A 16,580-nucleotide genomic window follows, 5' to 3' on the forward strand; every position below is an offset into this window, starting at 1 on the left:
AGCTCTTGTTGCCACCTCCCGCCATGGGCTGGTCAATAGGTTCACCATGGGCCTCGATACCAGAGGTGCACCTAGGTAATGTTAGAGCCTGGACCTAAACACCTTTGTAATACCCCCTCCCCCCCCCCACACACCGTGAGACACGCAGTATTTTAAACACGTGTGTTCTTGAGGACACAAACAGCAACTTAACTCACAAGAATGTAAGAATATAAAACAGGTATATTTATGCAATATGCATTAGCAGAAACATTTTAACACACAACCTAATATATTCCCATCCCACATATTTCTTTCCTCCCTCTGTCTGTAAAGCATAGGTCATGCTCAGTAGCCCATTAAAAGGAGAACTTTGAGGTCCCTGGGGTGTGGAAGCCCTGGACTTTGGCCTGGAAGTCCAGGGGTATTATTTATTACATTTCTAGTCCACCCCATCCAAAGGCTCTGGGAGGCACACAAGTTTAAAAACATAAAAACAAACACCGTCTAAAACACTTTGCTTAAAACAATATTAAAAACAATTTAAAAACAATCCAGAAGCATTTAAAAACAATTTTAAAACCTTGGAAGGTTAGGCCAAACAAATAAGTTTCCAGGGCTCTCTTAAAGGCCAACAACGAGTCTAAATTATGGATATCTGCTGGGAGTGCATTCCATAGGCCTGGAGCAGCTACAGAGAAGGCCCAGTTCTGAGTCACCACCAGATGTACTGGTGATAACTGGGGATGGACCTCTCCAGATGACCTCAACATGTGATGAGGATCATGCAGAAGAAAGCTCTCTCTAAGGTAGTCCCAAGCCATTCAGGGCTTTAAAGGTAATAACCAGCACTTTGTATTTTGCCCCGAAACATATTGGTAAGAGCGCCTCTGCTCAAAACCAGAAGTCTTGGCTTCATATCGCATTTCAGTGGTAATGTCAGTGGATCCTCCTTCCTTTCAAACCCATCTTATTTTTTCTCCCTGTAGAAAGGAGATTGAGACCTATTCTGACAGAACACTTGCCTATTCATGGTGCAATAATGTCCGTAAATCCCACAATTTAGGTCACATGCATACTTTTGCTGCTTTGCAAGAGGGATTGGTAAAGCACCAGCTTTGCATGTAGAAGGTTCTAAGTTCAATACTTGGCATCTTTAGGCAGGGCTGGGAAAGACCCCTGAGCCGGAAATTCTGTTGAGTTGCTGCACAGAGTAGATAGTGCTGACGTAGATGGGCTAGTGGTCGTATAATACAGCTTATACTAAGTTTAGTATAAGGCAGTGTTATACATAGACAAATGGTTGTTTTAAAAGTGCAAAAACATGTCTCCATCTGAGGCTGATCAGGTTACAGTAAAAGTGCTAAATCAATGTAGAATTGTTTTGGAATTCATGGTGTGTACACACTTCACTGAGTTTGCCTCTGTTATGTAGAATCATAAGTGAAATTGTTGCAATCAGTTGTGGAAACTACTTCCTCTTATTGCTTCATAAGAGTGCCAAGTATTGGTTTGCGTGTTTTGCTAAAAGCATTTCTAATCTGCATTTTTGTGTGCTTGATACAGATGAGCACATTTGGTACTCTTCTGCTGCTGTTATACCTTCTGTGTTTCTACAGAGGGAGCTATAGGATAAAGCTTTATGAAACAGAAAAGTGCTTTGTATCCTAACTAGCAATATAAATCCTGAAAGGAATTTCCTAATAGCAATTGATGCAATTCAGATTTCTAGCCGGTTAACTTGTGAAAGAATATGCATGTACTTCTGATAGTTGGATTGGCAGATATATAAAGAGACTAGCTTAGAGATTCCATGTTGGATGTTTACTGGATAGCCTCAGGTACATTAATTGTACCATCCATTCCTGTAAAATGGGGGATATTAAGTAATTCATAATGTCTACTATAGAAGTACATGGTAAAGCTTTATGCTCAAAAAAATACAATAAATTTAGCCCATTTTCAATACTGATAATTTACAGCTTACAGAAATCTTTAGAACACTCTAAAATTGTTTGTTTACTCTTTTTAGGGGAAATGATGGTTTGGTTCACAAACATGTTTTGGTTTAACATGTTATCTCTCTGATGTTTCTGGAAGTTAGCTTATCAGTGAGTTCCACCGTTATGCTTGCAGTTAATCAATTTAATTTCTAGTGGCAGCATATCAAGTGGTCTTGGGACCAACACATGATGCTGGACACATACTTGATTTGGACTTTTGCTCTGATCATGGTGTTGTTACATGGGTGGGGACTCCTTTTATTTTCTCGTTGTCATGAACGGACTACTGTGTGGTTAAGGTAGGATTTGCAGTCACAACCCACTTCTGCAGGGGTGAAGAAGCTATTACACTGGTCTGCCCGAGAAGGTTATAAGATCCAGTAGTATTCCAAGAAGCCTTGAGACGATTTCAAGTTGGCTCTGCAGTTGATTCTGTCGATGCTCTGGTGCAAACATGGAATATTGAACTCACTAGAGTAGTTGACACAATCACCCCTTAAATATCCTCTCCGACCTGCTTCAAAATCAGCACCATGGTTTTCGGAAGAATTACGGGAGCTGAAGCAGCAAGCTAGACAACTAGAGTGCGAGAGGAGAAAGGCTATGTGTATCAGATAGATTAAACAGGGATCTTCAACGTTGGGCCCCCAGATGTTATTGGACTTCAGCTCCCATAATCCCCAACCAAAGGCCACTGGGGCTTGGGATTATGGGAATTGAAGTCCACTAACATCTGGGGGCCCAACATTGAGGATCCCTGGATTACAAGATCTCTACTCTGGCAATGCAGGTAGCAAATATGTGATTCTTTTCTGCTCGCATTGCTTTCGCAAGTTCACATCTAGCAGAATTGTCTAGGGTTGTGAGAGGGATAGTATGTGCCCCCTCACCCTTAAACTCAAATTTGGAACTTTTGATCACCCACTGTGATGTTTTTAATGACTACTTTGTGGCTAATATCTCTTGTATTTGGGCCAAACTGGATCCCACATTTATTGCAGAGTCTCCTAGACAGGTGTCCAGCAACAATCTGATCTCTTATGGGATCAGATTGTATCACTTTCAGTTTGTGACTCCTGAGGAGGTAGACAACTGCTTCGGACTGTGTGTCCTACCACCTTTTCTCTTGACCCTTGCCCAACTTGACTCATTTCATCTGCAAATTGTATTATTGGAGAGGGTCTGGTATATATTATAAATGCTTCTGAGGGAGGGCAGGATGCCTCCTTGCCTTAACAAGGCTATTATTAGACCTTACTTGAATAAACCTGCACAGAATCCCTCAGGTTGCCACTTATAGACCTTCCATGGTTGGGCAAGGTGATTGAGAGGGAGGTGACCTCTCAGCTCCATGCAGTCTTGGAGGAAACGGATTATGTAGACCCATTTCTTTTGGGTGGGCTGTGGGGTTGAGACTGCCTTGGTCGGCCTGATGGATGATCTTCAAATGGATATTGGCAGAGGGAGTGTGACTCTGTTGATCCTTTTGAATCTATCTGTGGCTTTCGATACTTTGGTATCCTTCTGGGTCGCCTGAGGGAGTTGGGATTGGTGGCACTATTTTACAGTGGTTCTGTTCCTGTCTCTCTGGCGGATTCCACATGGTGCTGCTTGTTTCTCTGTAAACGAGAGAGAGAGCCTAGTGTTAGGTCAATCGCTCAAACAGTTGGTGACCCCAAAGTACAGAGACCAACTGAAGCACACTGCTTCAAGAAACCAGGGTCATTTATAGCCCTAAATGTGCCCTGGGGCAAAATACTGGTCACTCCTTCCTCCTGAGGAGGGAAATTCTTTATTGGGAGTGCTAGAGTATAACACAATGGCATGAATGGTTAAGAACAACCTGTATGTAAATGGACAGAACAGACGTGCAAGCACAGTAAATGTCAGGTCGGAAGGATCCATTAAACCAATCAGTATTTTTAATGAATGCATCTCCTGAGTTCTTATTTCCCATTAGCTCTTTTGTGATGGGGAAAGGAGTAGGGTTCACAGTGCCTTATCTGCTTTCCTGCTGAGGTGATTAGTTTTAGCTTGTTTGAGGCAACTGCAGAGGAGGGAGAAGTAAAAGGGTCAATCTTTGGACAGAGAGACCTTTGGAACACCCTCCCTGAAGAGCTTCGCCATGCTCCCTCCCTCAGTGTTTTTAAAAAACATCTCAAAATGCACTTTTTAAAGGAGGCTCTTTAATGCTCCATTATTGTTTTGTTATATCTGGTAGGTTCTTTAGCTTTTTATAATTTTCAGTTTTAATTTGAACCTAATAATTGTGCTTTTAATCTGACTTTTAAAAAACAATTTAGTTAATTTTATTACTTTTATTGTATCTGTGTCTGTCTTATTGTTGTGAGCCGCCCTGAGCAGTAGTGCACTGGAGGGGTTGGGTATACATATTTTAAACCAGGGATTCTCAAACTTGGGTCCTCAGGTGTTATTGGACTTCCACTCCCATAATCCCCAGCCTCAGTGGCCTTTGGTTGGGGATTATGGGAGTTGAAGTCCAATAACACTTGAGGACCCAAGTTTGAGAATCACTGTTTTAAACAAACAAACATACATAAGGAAAGGCATGAGGTTAATGCCCTTTCAATTTGCTTGGTAGCTGGTGAACCTGGGGGTGATGGCCACACTGCCTGCTAAGTGACCTGTTGCCATATGCCAACAGACGAAACCATGAGGCTCCTGAGCATGTTAAGAGTGGGAACTAAAGCCTGTAGTCCTAGACATAAGTACAGTGGCTTCTGGGAGCCCGAACAGCAGTGCTGGCAACACTGCATCCAGGAGGGCATTTAGGTAGGTTATGCCTTCTGGTGATGTTGACATGGAAAAGGATTTGGGTGTCATCAGCACACTGATAACATCCTGCACCAAATCTCCTGATGATCTCCCAGTGGTTTCATGTAGATGTTAGAGCGTTGGAGAGAGTATGTTGTCCTAGGGGACACCATGTAAAAGTTCATGTCTTAAACCCTGGTGGTGCAGTGGTAAAACTGCCGCCCTGTAACCAGAAGGTTACAAGTTCGATCCTGACCAGGGGCTCAAGGTTGACTCAGCCTTCCATCCTTCTGAGGTCGGTAAAATGAGTACCCAGAATGTTGGGGGCAATATGCTAAATCATTGTAAACCACTTAGAGAGCTCTGGCTATAGAGCGGTATATAAATGTAAGTGCTATTGCTATTGCTATTAAACAACAGAAACACCATCTGTAATCTGCCCGAGAAGCAGGAGTGGAATCAGTGTTACCTCTAAGAGAGATTCCCAGATGTTGTTGACAACTCCCAGAATCCCCAAGCAAAAGCTGTTGCAGCTGGGGATTCTGGGAGTTGTAGTCAACAACATCTGGGAATCCCTCTTAGAGGGAACACTTAGTGGAACCACTGCAAAGCAGTGCCTTCCACTCCCAACCCCCTCAGACGGTCCAGAAGGATACAATGGTTGATAAATTCAAAAGCCTCCGAGAGATCCAAAGGACTAACAGAGTCAAATCTGTCTTTTTTTATGGTGTCTGACCAGCATAGACCAACAGTCGCACTCCCTCTGTAAATTCTCTGTTGGAGATCATCCATCAGACTGACCAAAGCAGAGTCTACCCCATAGCCACCTGAAAACCCATTTTAAATGGGTAGATAATCAGTTTCCTCCAAGACTTCCTGGAGCTGGGAGGCCACCACACTTGTCCAACCATGGAAGGCTGGAGATAGGCCTATAGTTGCTTAACTCTGAGGGATCCGATGCAGGTTTCTTCAGAAGAGGTCTAATCATTGCCTCCTTAAGGCAGGAAGGCATCATGCCCTCTCTCAGATAACAACCCCCTCACCTGACATATAGTATAAGCCATGTTGGACAAGGGCCAGGAAAACAGGTGGTAGGCTGCACCATTCCAATCAGCTTATCCACATCATTGGGAGTCACAAACTGAAACTGCCCCAGCCTAACCACATAAGGAGTTGTTGGTCACTTCCACATTAGACTCTGCAATAATTATGGGATCTGAGTATAAGTCGGCCCTAATACGAGAGATTTTATCCACAAAGAACTCATTAAAAGCATCACAACAGGTAATTGATGGTTCCAAATTATGATTCAAGGTAGGAGGGGCATGTACTAGCCCTTACAACCCTAAACAATCACCGGCAGAGCCAACACTAAATCCTTCCAAGGCTTCTTGGAATCCTATTGGATCCAATAGCCTTCTCGGGCAGACCATCCTAATAGGGCTCCACCCCTGCGGAGGTGGGACGTGATTTTGAGTCCAACCTTAACCAGATGGTGGTCTATCCATGACAATGGGGAAATCACAGGAGTCCCCACCCATGGAACACCACCCTGATCAGAGTAAAAGAACAGTTCAAGTGTGTGTCCAACAACATGCATCAGTCCCGAGACCACTTGGGATACACCCATAGTTGTCAGGGCCGCTATAAACTCCTGAACTGCCTGGAGGGAGAAGCTGGGACCAGACTGGCCCCACAGCCTCCCCCAGCCAAGTCTCTGTGATACATACCAGATCAGATCATGGATGATTTCTTAATTATTTTGGACCGACCTGGCAAGGAGCAGGGTAAGACTCTGTGAGTAGTTGGCACTGCTTCCCAAGGTCAAAGAACTGGCAGGGCAGCCAGAAGAGGAAACAGTTATTAAATTTCTGATTTTCCTTCCCCTGAAATGGCCTGCTGATTTGTCAGCATTATTTCTTCTATTCCTCACTGGAATAGCTGCCCCATAATCAAATGGACTCACCTCCTGTCTCCTCATCTCCAGACAAGCCTAGACGCCTTGTAGACTTATCTCACTCAAGATGTGAACAGAAGCTATTTAAACAACAGCTGCAGCTTCTAAAACAGCCATTAAAGGACATACTTTGCCCCAGCCCTCAGTCCCACGCCAAAGGTCAGCCCCCTTTGGCAGCTTCGTACAGGCTGGCCACATGCTGCCAGCTGCACCTCTGGCATGCTTCCTTCCTTATAAGCCCAGAAACCCAGAGCCTCCTCTCTCACGAGAGACTGCAACACTTGGCTGCTGGTAATTAATGCCTGCAGGTGCATTATAATGATAATCAGGCAATCTGGAAAGGAAGGCCACAACTCCAACAAAGACAGCTGAACAAGAGCAGAGCAAATTTTCATCACATTTACAGTGAGGGAAATAAGTATTTGATCCCCTGCTGATTTTGTCCGTTTGCCCTCTGACACAGAAATGACCAGGCTATAATTGGAATGGTAGGTTTATTGTAGCTGTGAGAGATAGAACAACAACAAACAAACCCTCAAAAGCCCAGTGCCCAAAAGTCAGCGATGGATTTGCATCGTAGTGAGGGAAATAAGTATTCGATCCCTTCACAAAAGGGATTTTCTATGGGATTAAGGTCTGGAGACTGGCTGGGCCACTCCAGGACCTTCATGTGCTTCTTCTTGAGGCACTCCTTTGTTGCCTTGGCTGTGTGTTTTGGGTCATTGTCATGCTGGAATACCCATCCACGACCCATTCTCAATGCCCTGGCTGAGGGAAGGAGGTGCTCACCCAAGGTCTGACGGTACATGGTCCTGTCCATCGTCCCTTCGATGCGGTGAAGGTGTCCTGTCCCCTTAGCAGAAAAACACCCCCAAAGCATAATGTGTCCACCTCCATGTTTGACGGTGGGGATGGTGTTCTTGGGCTCATAGGCAGCATTCCTCCTCCTCCTCCACACACGGCGAGTTGAGTTGATGCCAAAGAGCTCGATTTTGGTCTCATCTGACCACAACACTTTCGCCCAGTTCTCCTCTGGATCATTCAGATGTGCATTGGCAAACTGCAGACGGGCCTGTACATGTGCTGCCTTGAGCAGGGGGACCTTGCGGGCACTGCAAGATTTCAGTCCTTCACGGTGTAGTGTGTTACCAATTGTTTTCTTGGTGACTATGGTTCCAGCTGCCCTGAGATCATTGACAAGTTCCCCCCGTGTAGTTCTGGGCTGCTTTGTCACCATTCTCATGATCATTGCAACTCCACGAGGTGAGATCTTGCATGGAGCCCCAGACCGAGGGAGATTGACAGTTGTTTTGTGTTTCTTCCATTTGCGAGTTATCGTGCCAACTGTAGTCACCTTCTCACCAAGCTGCTTGGCGATAGTCTTGTAGCCCAGTCCAGCCTTGTGCAGGTCTACAACCTTGTCCCTGACATCCTTCGACAGCTCTTTGGTCTTGGGCATGGTGGTGAGTTTGGAAGCTGAGTGATTGCTTGCTTCTATGGACAGGTGTCTTTTATACAGGTACTGTAACAAGCTGGGATTAGGAGCACTCCCTTACAGAGGGTGTTCCTCATCTCAGCTCGTTACCTGCATATAGTGAAAAGACACCTGGGAGCCTGAAATCTTGCTGGTTGATAGGGGATCGAATACTTATTTCCCTCACTACAATGCAAATCCATCGCTGACTTGTGGGCACTGGGCTTTTGAGGGTTTGTTTGTTGTTATTCTGTCTCTCCCAGCTACAATAAACCTACCATTCCAATTATAGCCTGGTCATTTCTGTGTCAGAGGGCAAACGGACAAAATCAGCAGGGGATCATATACTTATTTCCCTCACTGTATATCCGCTTTTCTTCTGTGGAACTCAAGACAGTAGACAGAGTTCCTAAGCGGTTTCCATTTAGGCACTGACTAGACAAGATCTTTGTTTCAGCAAGATTAATTGACTAGACAAGATCTTTGTTTCAGCAAGATTGCTGCATCATATGCTTTCAGACCATCATTCTGGTCTTCACAACTATTTCATTTATAGGTAGTAAGGATGGTTTAATCTGACAGTTCTCCCACCCCCTTGTGACTCTCTGCAGTAATTCTATGTTGGATAACCACATGGAGCCCAGTCTTTTAAAGGTGTCAAAATGCAGTGTTGGTTTTTAGTCAAGCTTCCACCAAACCACATTGAACCATTCACAGATTTGGCTTCCGCTTTACTATAGTTATCCTAATAAGTGATACATGATCCATATATAATCATTTGTGCTAATAAGGAAGGGTCAGTCTTGTTGGTATTCATGCATATGGTTTTGGAAGCAAATTGCTAAGCAAAGTGCTTTATGTGGTGTTTAAAAACTGTGTGAAATATGTGCAATTATTTCTTTTTTTTTCAGATTATTAAGCATCTTTATATTCAGGGGAGACAGGGCTTCTACTCCAGATCATGCTGCCTTATCTGGGTACCACACACACCAGTGCTGGAGGTTGTTAGTGAAATGTAATCCTTCACTTTCATTAGTGCTGCTTTTGCTACTCAGCTCTAATATGTAACATAGTGAAGAGTGCCTACTGGATAGTGCCTGTGACATCACTCATGGCAAAAGACATAGCCACTAACTAAATTTTGACTTTTGTTTTGAACCTCTAACTTTGTTTTGTTTTGTTAGTATTTTCTAGGATGAGAGTTTTGTATTAGGCTTCCAAAAGAGCATTGCTCTCATTTATACTCCTGAATGAAAGTGAACTCTTGATATGAAAGAAACAGTGTTCCATTTGTTCATTTTTGGCATTTGGGTTATCTTGTTTAAGAGCAAGTGATGCTTTTTTGGAACACTGAAAAGATTTATATTGGTCAAATTCCATTTGAGGAAGGAAGGAAATGCACTGTCTAAATCCACCCCGGATATTGTTGACAGTGTTTCCATATTCAGCACTCCATTTTGACTTGTGTTCTAAGTTCCTGTGAAATGATTTCTTTCCACTAATGCAGGTTTAAAAGTATAACTTAAAAGAGGAATTTGAATTTTTGCAGTAATGTAGATCAACAGTGAAAGAATACAAAGAGCTTTCATATAGAGACTCAAAGATGTGCATTTCTGGGTTTGGGGCACATTTTCACTTTCTTTCCATGTATTAACTTTGAATATTTCCAGTGGACAACCTCCCTTTGTGACTTCAGTGTATGTTTGGTGAACAGAACATGATTATTTATCTGAGAATATAAAATATACATGTTTTCATTATTTTTAGGTAGTTCAGTTGGTGGCTGCTCCTGCTAGCTTGAGCTTGCTCACTGTTCGGGTATATGCTGCTGTTCCTGAGAATGAAACTGTCAAAAAGAACTTACTCAAAGTTGATCAAGTAAGATCTTCTTTTCTCTCTAACTGTTGTATTGGATTAGCCATCACCCAGTTTCAATATGCAGATTAACAATTAGAAGGTGTCTATTCCTGGCATGTAATTATTCTGTTTACACAGAGTTCTCTTGTGGTAGTACTGTATGACTTATACTTCATTTTATAAAGGGACATGATATGCAGATTACCAAAATACTTGTTTGATGATAAAACTGTAAGTAACCTTGTGTTGTTGTTCACAGCTGTCACTCTATACCAGTCCAGCACCAAAATCAAAGTATGTAGAAGATCCGCAAACACAGTTGGAGGAAGGAATCTGTCATCTGCGACAGACTTTGAAGCCATATACAACCTGGTTTCAGGTACCAGCAATTTTGTATTATTAAGAGAATGAGAGTCCCAATAACTGCAGAATACATATCATGATGAAGATAATAAAATTCCTATTATGAGTAGTAGTATTATGTTTATTGCTGTCACAGACCAAATTAACATTCCTATGAGCAGATCCAGCTCTTCTTGCATATCGAACTGTTAAAGTATTCAATCCTAGTGTTATTTCCTAAAACAATCTTGAAAAAAATATTCTGTTTTATTCTAAAAACAGATGTGGTTTATTTAGCTGGCCACCTAACACAGTTTTTGTTTGGTTCAGACAAAAATTATGTGCCTTCATGTTGCTCGGAGAGTGGCAATTTTGTGATTGGAAATGGTGGTTCTTTGTAGGAGGTTGTTTTATTAATGTAGTTTTCTGATTGTAAACTGATGTGTGCAGACAAAAATAACCTTCCAATATAAATATATAGTGGGACATAACTGGCCATTGTATAGGCTGTGAAAAGCAAGTACAGGAATTCCAGACAGGCCACAATCCAGATGAGCCAGTGGCATATACGTTTAGCCCCCAGTGTTGTTACCAAAGCTCCTAGTTCTAACCAGAAGACCTTCTTAAGAACTAGGGATGTGTCTGAATCATAGGAACATAGGAAACTGCCATATACTGAGTCAGACCATTAGTCTATCTAGCTCAGTATTGTCTTCACAGACTGGCAGAGGCTTCTCCAAGGTTGCAGGCAGGAATCTCTCTCAGCCCTATCTTGGAGAAGCCAGGGAGGAAACTTGAAACCTTCTGCTCTTCCCAGAGTGGCTTCATCCCCTGAGGGGAAGATCTTGCAGTGCTCACAGATCAAGTCTCTCATACATATGCAACTAGGGCAGACCCTGCTTAGCTATGGGGACAAGTCATGCTTGCTACCACAAGACCAGCTCTCCTCTCATGTTGGCGCCTTGATAGAGAGGCATCAAAATGTGGGGGCAGCGGCAAACGGTAGTTTTAAAAGGAGGCACGCAGGTCTCTACCTGCTCCTCTGCTACTCCCCACCACGGCACTGTCCATTCCATCCTTTCTAAAAAGCCCCATGCTATGCAGCTGCTCCCCTGTTCTCAGCAGCATGTGTGGGGGTGTTGGCATGCACATGTTACCTACGCATGTACAGAGACCATGTGGTGCCGATGCCCATGTGTGCTGCTGGGAACAGGGAAGCAGCTGTGCAGCAGGGGCTTTTTAGAAAGGGTTAAAAGGACAGCGCCGCAGCAGGGGGCAGTAGAGGAGCAGGTAGGGAGTCCCTGCGTGGGACCTCCGTGCCTCGTTTTAAAGCTACCACTCTCCACCACTCTATGAAACGCTTCAGACACATCCCTAATAAGAAATGCCTTTGTAGTCCCATACTAGGAGCTGCTGCCATGAAACTAGATCTAAGAATCTGAGTGATTCACACATATGGGTGTGTCTTGAGATTCTAGCCTTTTTATTTTTTATTTTTTGGAATGAGAGTGTTTCAAACTTAAGGTGTCTCCGAATTTGGTGCAGAAGGAAAATCTTCGTACTCCTTCCAACATTACTTTGGTTAAGTGGGAACTGCTGCAGCATGCCTCCGACATGCTGGTAACAACATTAAACATCTGAGATAACATAAAAACAACTGTGAATGTAGCTATGTCCCATATTGCTGTTGCGCATCTCAGGGTGCTTGAGCAATGATGGTATAGGAAGGGCTGCATTAGGGACTCCTGTGTGAGCCCAGAGCTTTCAACGCAGTTTGAAAGGTCACCAGAGGGACTAATTTATTTATTTATTTATTTAACATATTTTCATATTGCCAAAAACTCACGTCTCTGGGCATTTTACAACACAGCAAACAAACAAACAGAAAAAGTTAAAACATTCGTTAAAATAAAGGACAACAAAAATTAAAATAAAAACAAATTAGTTAAAACAAAATAAATGAAACAATAAAAGTTAAAACATTACAACAATTTAAATTTTCAAACAACATTTAAAACAATGTTAAAACTATCAACACAGTAATTAATTAAAAGCCTGGGTGAATAGGTGAAAAGTCTTTAAAGACTATTAAAAAGTTGTCAGAGATGGGGAGGCTCTTATTTCAGCAGGTAGCATGTTCCAAAGCTTTGGGGCTGCAGTGGAGAAGGCTAGTTGCCGAGTAGCCACCAAACGAGCCGGTGGCAACTGCAGACAGACCTCTCCTAATGATCTCAATGGGCGGTGGGGTTCATAACGAAGATGATACCCTTAAATATCTAGGGCCCAAGCCATTTAGGGCTTTATAGGTTATAACCGGCACCTTGCATTTTGTCCAGAAATTTATTGGCAGCCAGTGTAGATCTTTCAATACAGGAGTAATATGGCCACTCCAAGATGACCCAGAGACCAGCTTGGCTGCCGCATTCTGTACCAATTGTAATTTACGGACTACACACAAGGGCAGCCCCACATAAAGCACATTGCAGTAATCCAGTCTGGAGGTTACCAGCATATGTACCACTGTTCTGAGGTCGTTTATCTCAAACGGCTATGGCAGCTGCACGAGCCATTTGTGCACATACCTACCTCATGTAGTTCTGACGTATCGGCTTAAGCTGATAGAAGGCACTTCTGGCCACTGCCTCAACCTGGGACACCAGGGAGAGGCTTGGATCCAGAAGCACCCCCAGACTGCATACCTGTTACTTCCAGGAAGTGTGAACCTATCCAGAACAGGCAGATCAAACTCATCTCCAAAGTTTCGACCCCACACAATGAGGATTCAGTCTCAGTTTGTTATCTGGATTCAGTCTCAGTTTGTTATCCCTCATCCAGGCCATTACCTCCTCCAGACAGGCATTTAGGGAGGTTATGCCCCCTCCCGATGATGTTGACATGGAGAAGTAGATTTGGGTGTCATCAGGATACTGATAGCACCCTGTACCAAATCTCCTGATGATCTCTCCCAGCAGTTTCATGTAGATGTTAAACAACATTGGAGACAATACGCAGCCCTGAGAGACACCCTACAAAAGTTCAGATTTCGAAGAACAACAGTCTCTAAGGGACACCATCTGGAACCTGCCCATGAGGTAGGAGCAGAACCACCGCAAAGCAGTGCCTCCCACTCCCAACCCCCTCAGACACTCCAGAAGGATACTATGGTCGATAGTATCAAAAGCCACCAAGAGAGTCTCAGTTTCTCTCAGTTCCCAATTGGAGATCATCTGTGAGGCCGACCAAGGCAGTCTCCACCCCATAGCCCGCCTGGAAGCCAGTTTGAAACGGGTCAAGATAATCAGTTTCATCCAAGACTGTCTGGAGCTGGGAGGCCACCACCCTCTCAATTACCTTGCCTAGACATGGAAGGTTGGAAACAGGCCTGTAGTTGATCAACTCTGAGAGATCCAAGGTAGGCTTCTTCAGAAACGGTCTAATAATTGCCTCCTTAAGACAAGGAGGCATCCTGGCTTTCCTCAGAGAAGCATTTATAATCTCTACCAGGCCTTCCACAACAACCCCCTGCCAGATAGTATAAGCCATGTCGGGCAAGGGTTAGGAGAACAGATGGTAGGCCGCACCATTCCAGTCAGCTCGTCCACATCCTCAGGAGTCACAAACTGTAACTGATCCAGCCTAACCACACAAGAGGAGTCGCTGGATACCTCCACATCAGACATTGAAGTAATTGTGGACACTGAGTCTAAGCCAACCCGAATATGAGATATTTTCCCCATGAAAAATTCATTAAACATGTCACAGCAGGTAGTCAATGGTTCTAGATTCTGATTCAAGGGACAAGGGGCACATTCGAGCCTTCTCACAACCGTGAAGAACTCCACCAGACGTGAACTTGTAGATGCAATACGGGCAGAAAAGAATCGCTTCTTTGCCACGCGTATCGCCTGAGCATAGATTTTCAAATGCACTCTATGTTGCAATCTGTTGGATTCGAGCCGAGTCTTTCTCCACTTGCGCTCCAGTCGTCTACCTCACTGCTTCAGCCCCCATAGTTCTTCCATCTACCAAGGGGCCAATTTTGAAGCGGGTCAGAGAGGATGCTTAGGAGCTAACATGTCTACTGCCCTGGTGAGTTTGCTATTCCAGTTCTACACCAGGGCATCAACAGGATCGCTGACAGAGCCAACACTAAATCCCTCCAAGGCTTTTTGAAATCCTATTGGATCCAATAACCTTCTCGGGCAGACCATCCTAATAGGTCCCTCACCCCTGCAAAGGTGGGAAGTGATTGTGAGTCCAACCTTAACCAGATGGTGGTCTGTCCATGACAATGGGGAAATTACAGGAGTCCCCTTCCATGGAACACTACCCTGATCAGAGTGAAAGATCAGATCAAGCATGTGACCAGCAATGTGTGTCGGTCCCGGGACCACTTGGGATAGACCTATAGTAGTCATGGCCGCTATGAGCTCCTGAGCCGCCCCGGACAAATGGGTCCAGAAATTAATATTGAAGTCCCCCCACACCACAAGCGGACAAATGGGTCCAGAAATTAACATTGAAGTCCCCCACCACCACAAGCTTGGTGGCTCCCACCACCAAGCCCGAGACCAAGTCTGTCAGCTCAGTTAGTGACTCCGTTGAGCAGTGAGGCGATCGGTACACCAACAGATGTTCCAGTCTATCCCTGGTCCCCAAACTTAAGTACACACATGGTCTGACACTTCCAACAGGGATCCTGGTAAGGGAGATGTTATTCTTATAGACCACAGCTACTCCATCTCCCCACCCACGGTCCCTCACCCGCTCCTCAACAGAGTACTCTGGAGGGAGAAGCTGGGAACAGACTGCACTACCAACCTCCCCCAACCAGGTCTCTGTAATATGTACCAGTTCGGTGCCTTGATCCAGAATCAGATCATGGATGGCTTTAACTTATGCTCTGTTACTTTGGCCTGAGTGGGAGGTCTCTCCAGATATCTTCCATGCATGTTCATCTTCGCAAGTGGCATTTGATACCTGATCTAAGTAAGATTCCCTATACCTTCTTGATGGATATTGGTAAAAACCTAAGAGACAATTAGAAATTAAACAAAATATGGTATTTCAAATGGCTGTTGAACTGACTGAATTTCCCTATACCTATTTTATGCCTTAGATAAATTATGTAAAGAGAATTTACAACTAATTCAAAGACATTTCAACTACTATTTGAAAGCTGTAAAATATGCTGTATGTTGGACTCATGCTTTTGTTGAATCTATAATTACAACTTTAGACCTTGTTCCTTTGTACTAGCTGAGTATATACGAGTACACAAGCTGTTTTGATAAGCCTGTTTTATGGTCCCACGCTGTGGCTTAGTTTCCTCCAGAATGGAGTTAATGATTCAAGGAGGGGCTTTGGATGGCAGGAGCAAGGCAGTACTGCTTTTGTTAGTTTCTTTTTTTCCCCTAAACTGCAAAGATAATCTCTCATATTGTGAAATCTAGAGGGTCTGAGCATTGTTTGAACATACAGCAAAACTTACATTTTCTTTAAGGTAATTCTGGAACACACACCCTGACATGTTGCTTGGTTCTCTTCCAGTTGTCCACCTGAAAACAAAAGTATAGAGGGATTGGGTGCTGTAAATCAGACTTTCTAGCAGGATCTTTTGAGGGTAGAAGTTGGGGCCTTAGCCAGTCATCTCATACCACCTTCTCAAATTGGCAAACCTAGTTGCTGACTCAGGGGCCTCTGTGTACCTCAGATGTTTGTTATATTTAGGGAATTGGCCATATGCCAGCTTGGGGCTGATCTGTAGATCAGGTGTTTGTATTATAAGTAATTACTTAGTAATTACCTTTGCCCAGTCTTTGAAACTGCTGTGCTGGTGTGAACCCTACTGAAATTAAAGGGGTTTGTACTGTTGAAGGACAGCAACCAGTCTGTGTTGGACTACATGCATTTCTTCCATTCATTTAGGTTATTTTGGTTGCCTTTTTGTGACATACTAGAATACCTTACTGGGTTGGTATGACAGGAGCCAGACTGTGGAACATAGTGTAGGTGCATAGGAATGAGAAGTGGATTGGCTCATGCAGTCCTGGCCACATTATGGTGCAAGCAGACTACAATGATAGAGGCTCATCTTGCTTGCAGAGTTGGTTGTTCTTCAGTGTCTCCTCTGTGGAGCTCCACACATAAGATTATGACTATGGACACAACAGTTGGGATCATTTAGACTGCT

At 43.8% G+C, this 16,580-nt stretch overlaps 1 protein-coding gene across 1 annotated transcript in view; it reads left to right on the plus strand.

Moving 5' to 3' along the window:
- Positions 1–16,580, plus strand: part of APOO (apolipoprotein O) — a 38,483-nt gene that overhangs the window by 907 nt on the left and 20,996 nt on the right. Inside the window, exons 2-3 of the mRNA XM_053308649.1 lie at positions 9,956–10,066; positions 10,305–10,424. Coding sequence (XP_053164624.1) covers positions 9,956–10,066; positions 10,305–10,424 — 231 coding nt within the window. The remainder of the gene's footprint in view (positions 1–9,955; positions 10,067–10,304; positions 10,425–16,580) is intronic.

This window comes from Hemicordylus capensis, chromosome 3 (genome assembly GCF_027244095.1).
Source record: "Hemicordylus capensis ecotype Gifberg chromosome 3, rHemCap1.1.pri, whole genome shotgun sequence".
NCBI classification, from domain to species: Eukaryota; Metazoa; Chordata; class Lepidosauria; order Squamata; family Cordylidae; genus Hemicordylus; species Hemicordylus capensis.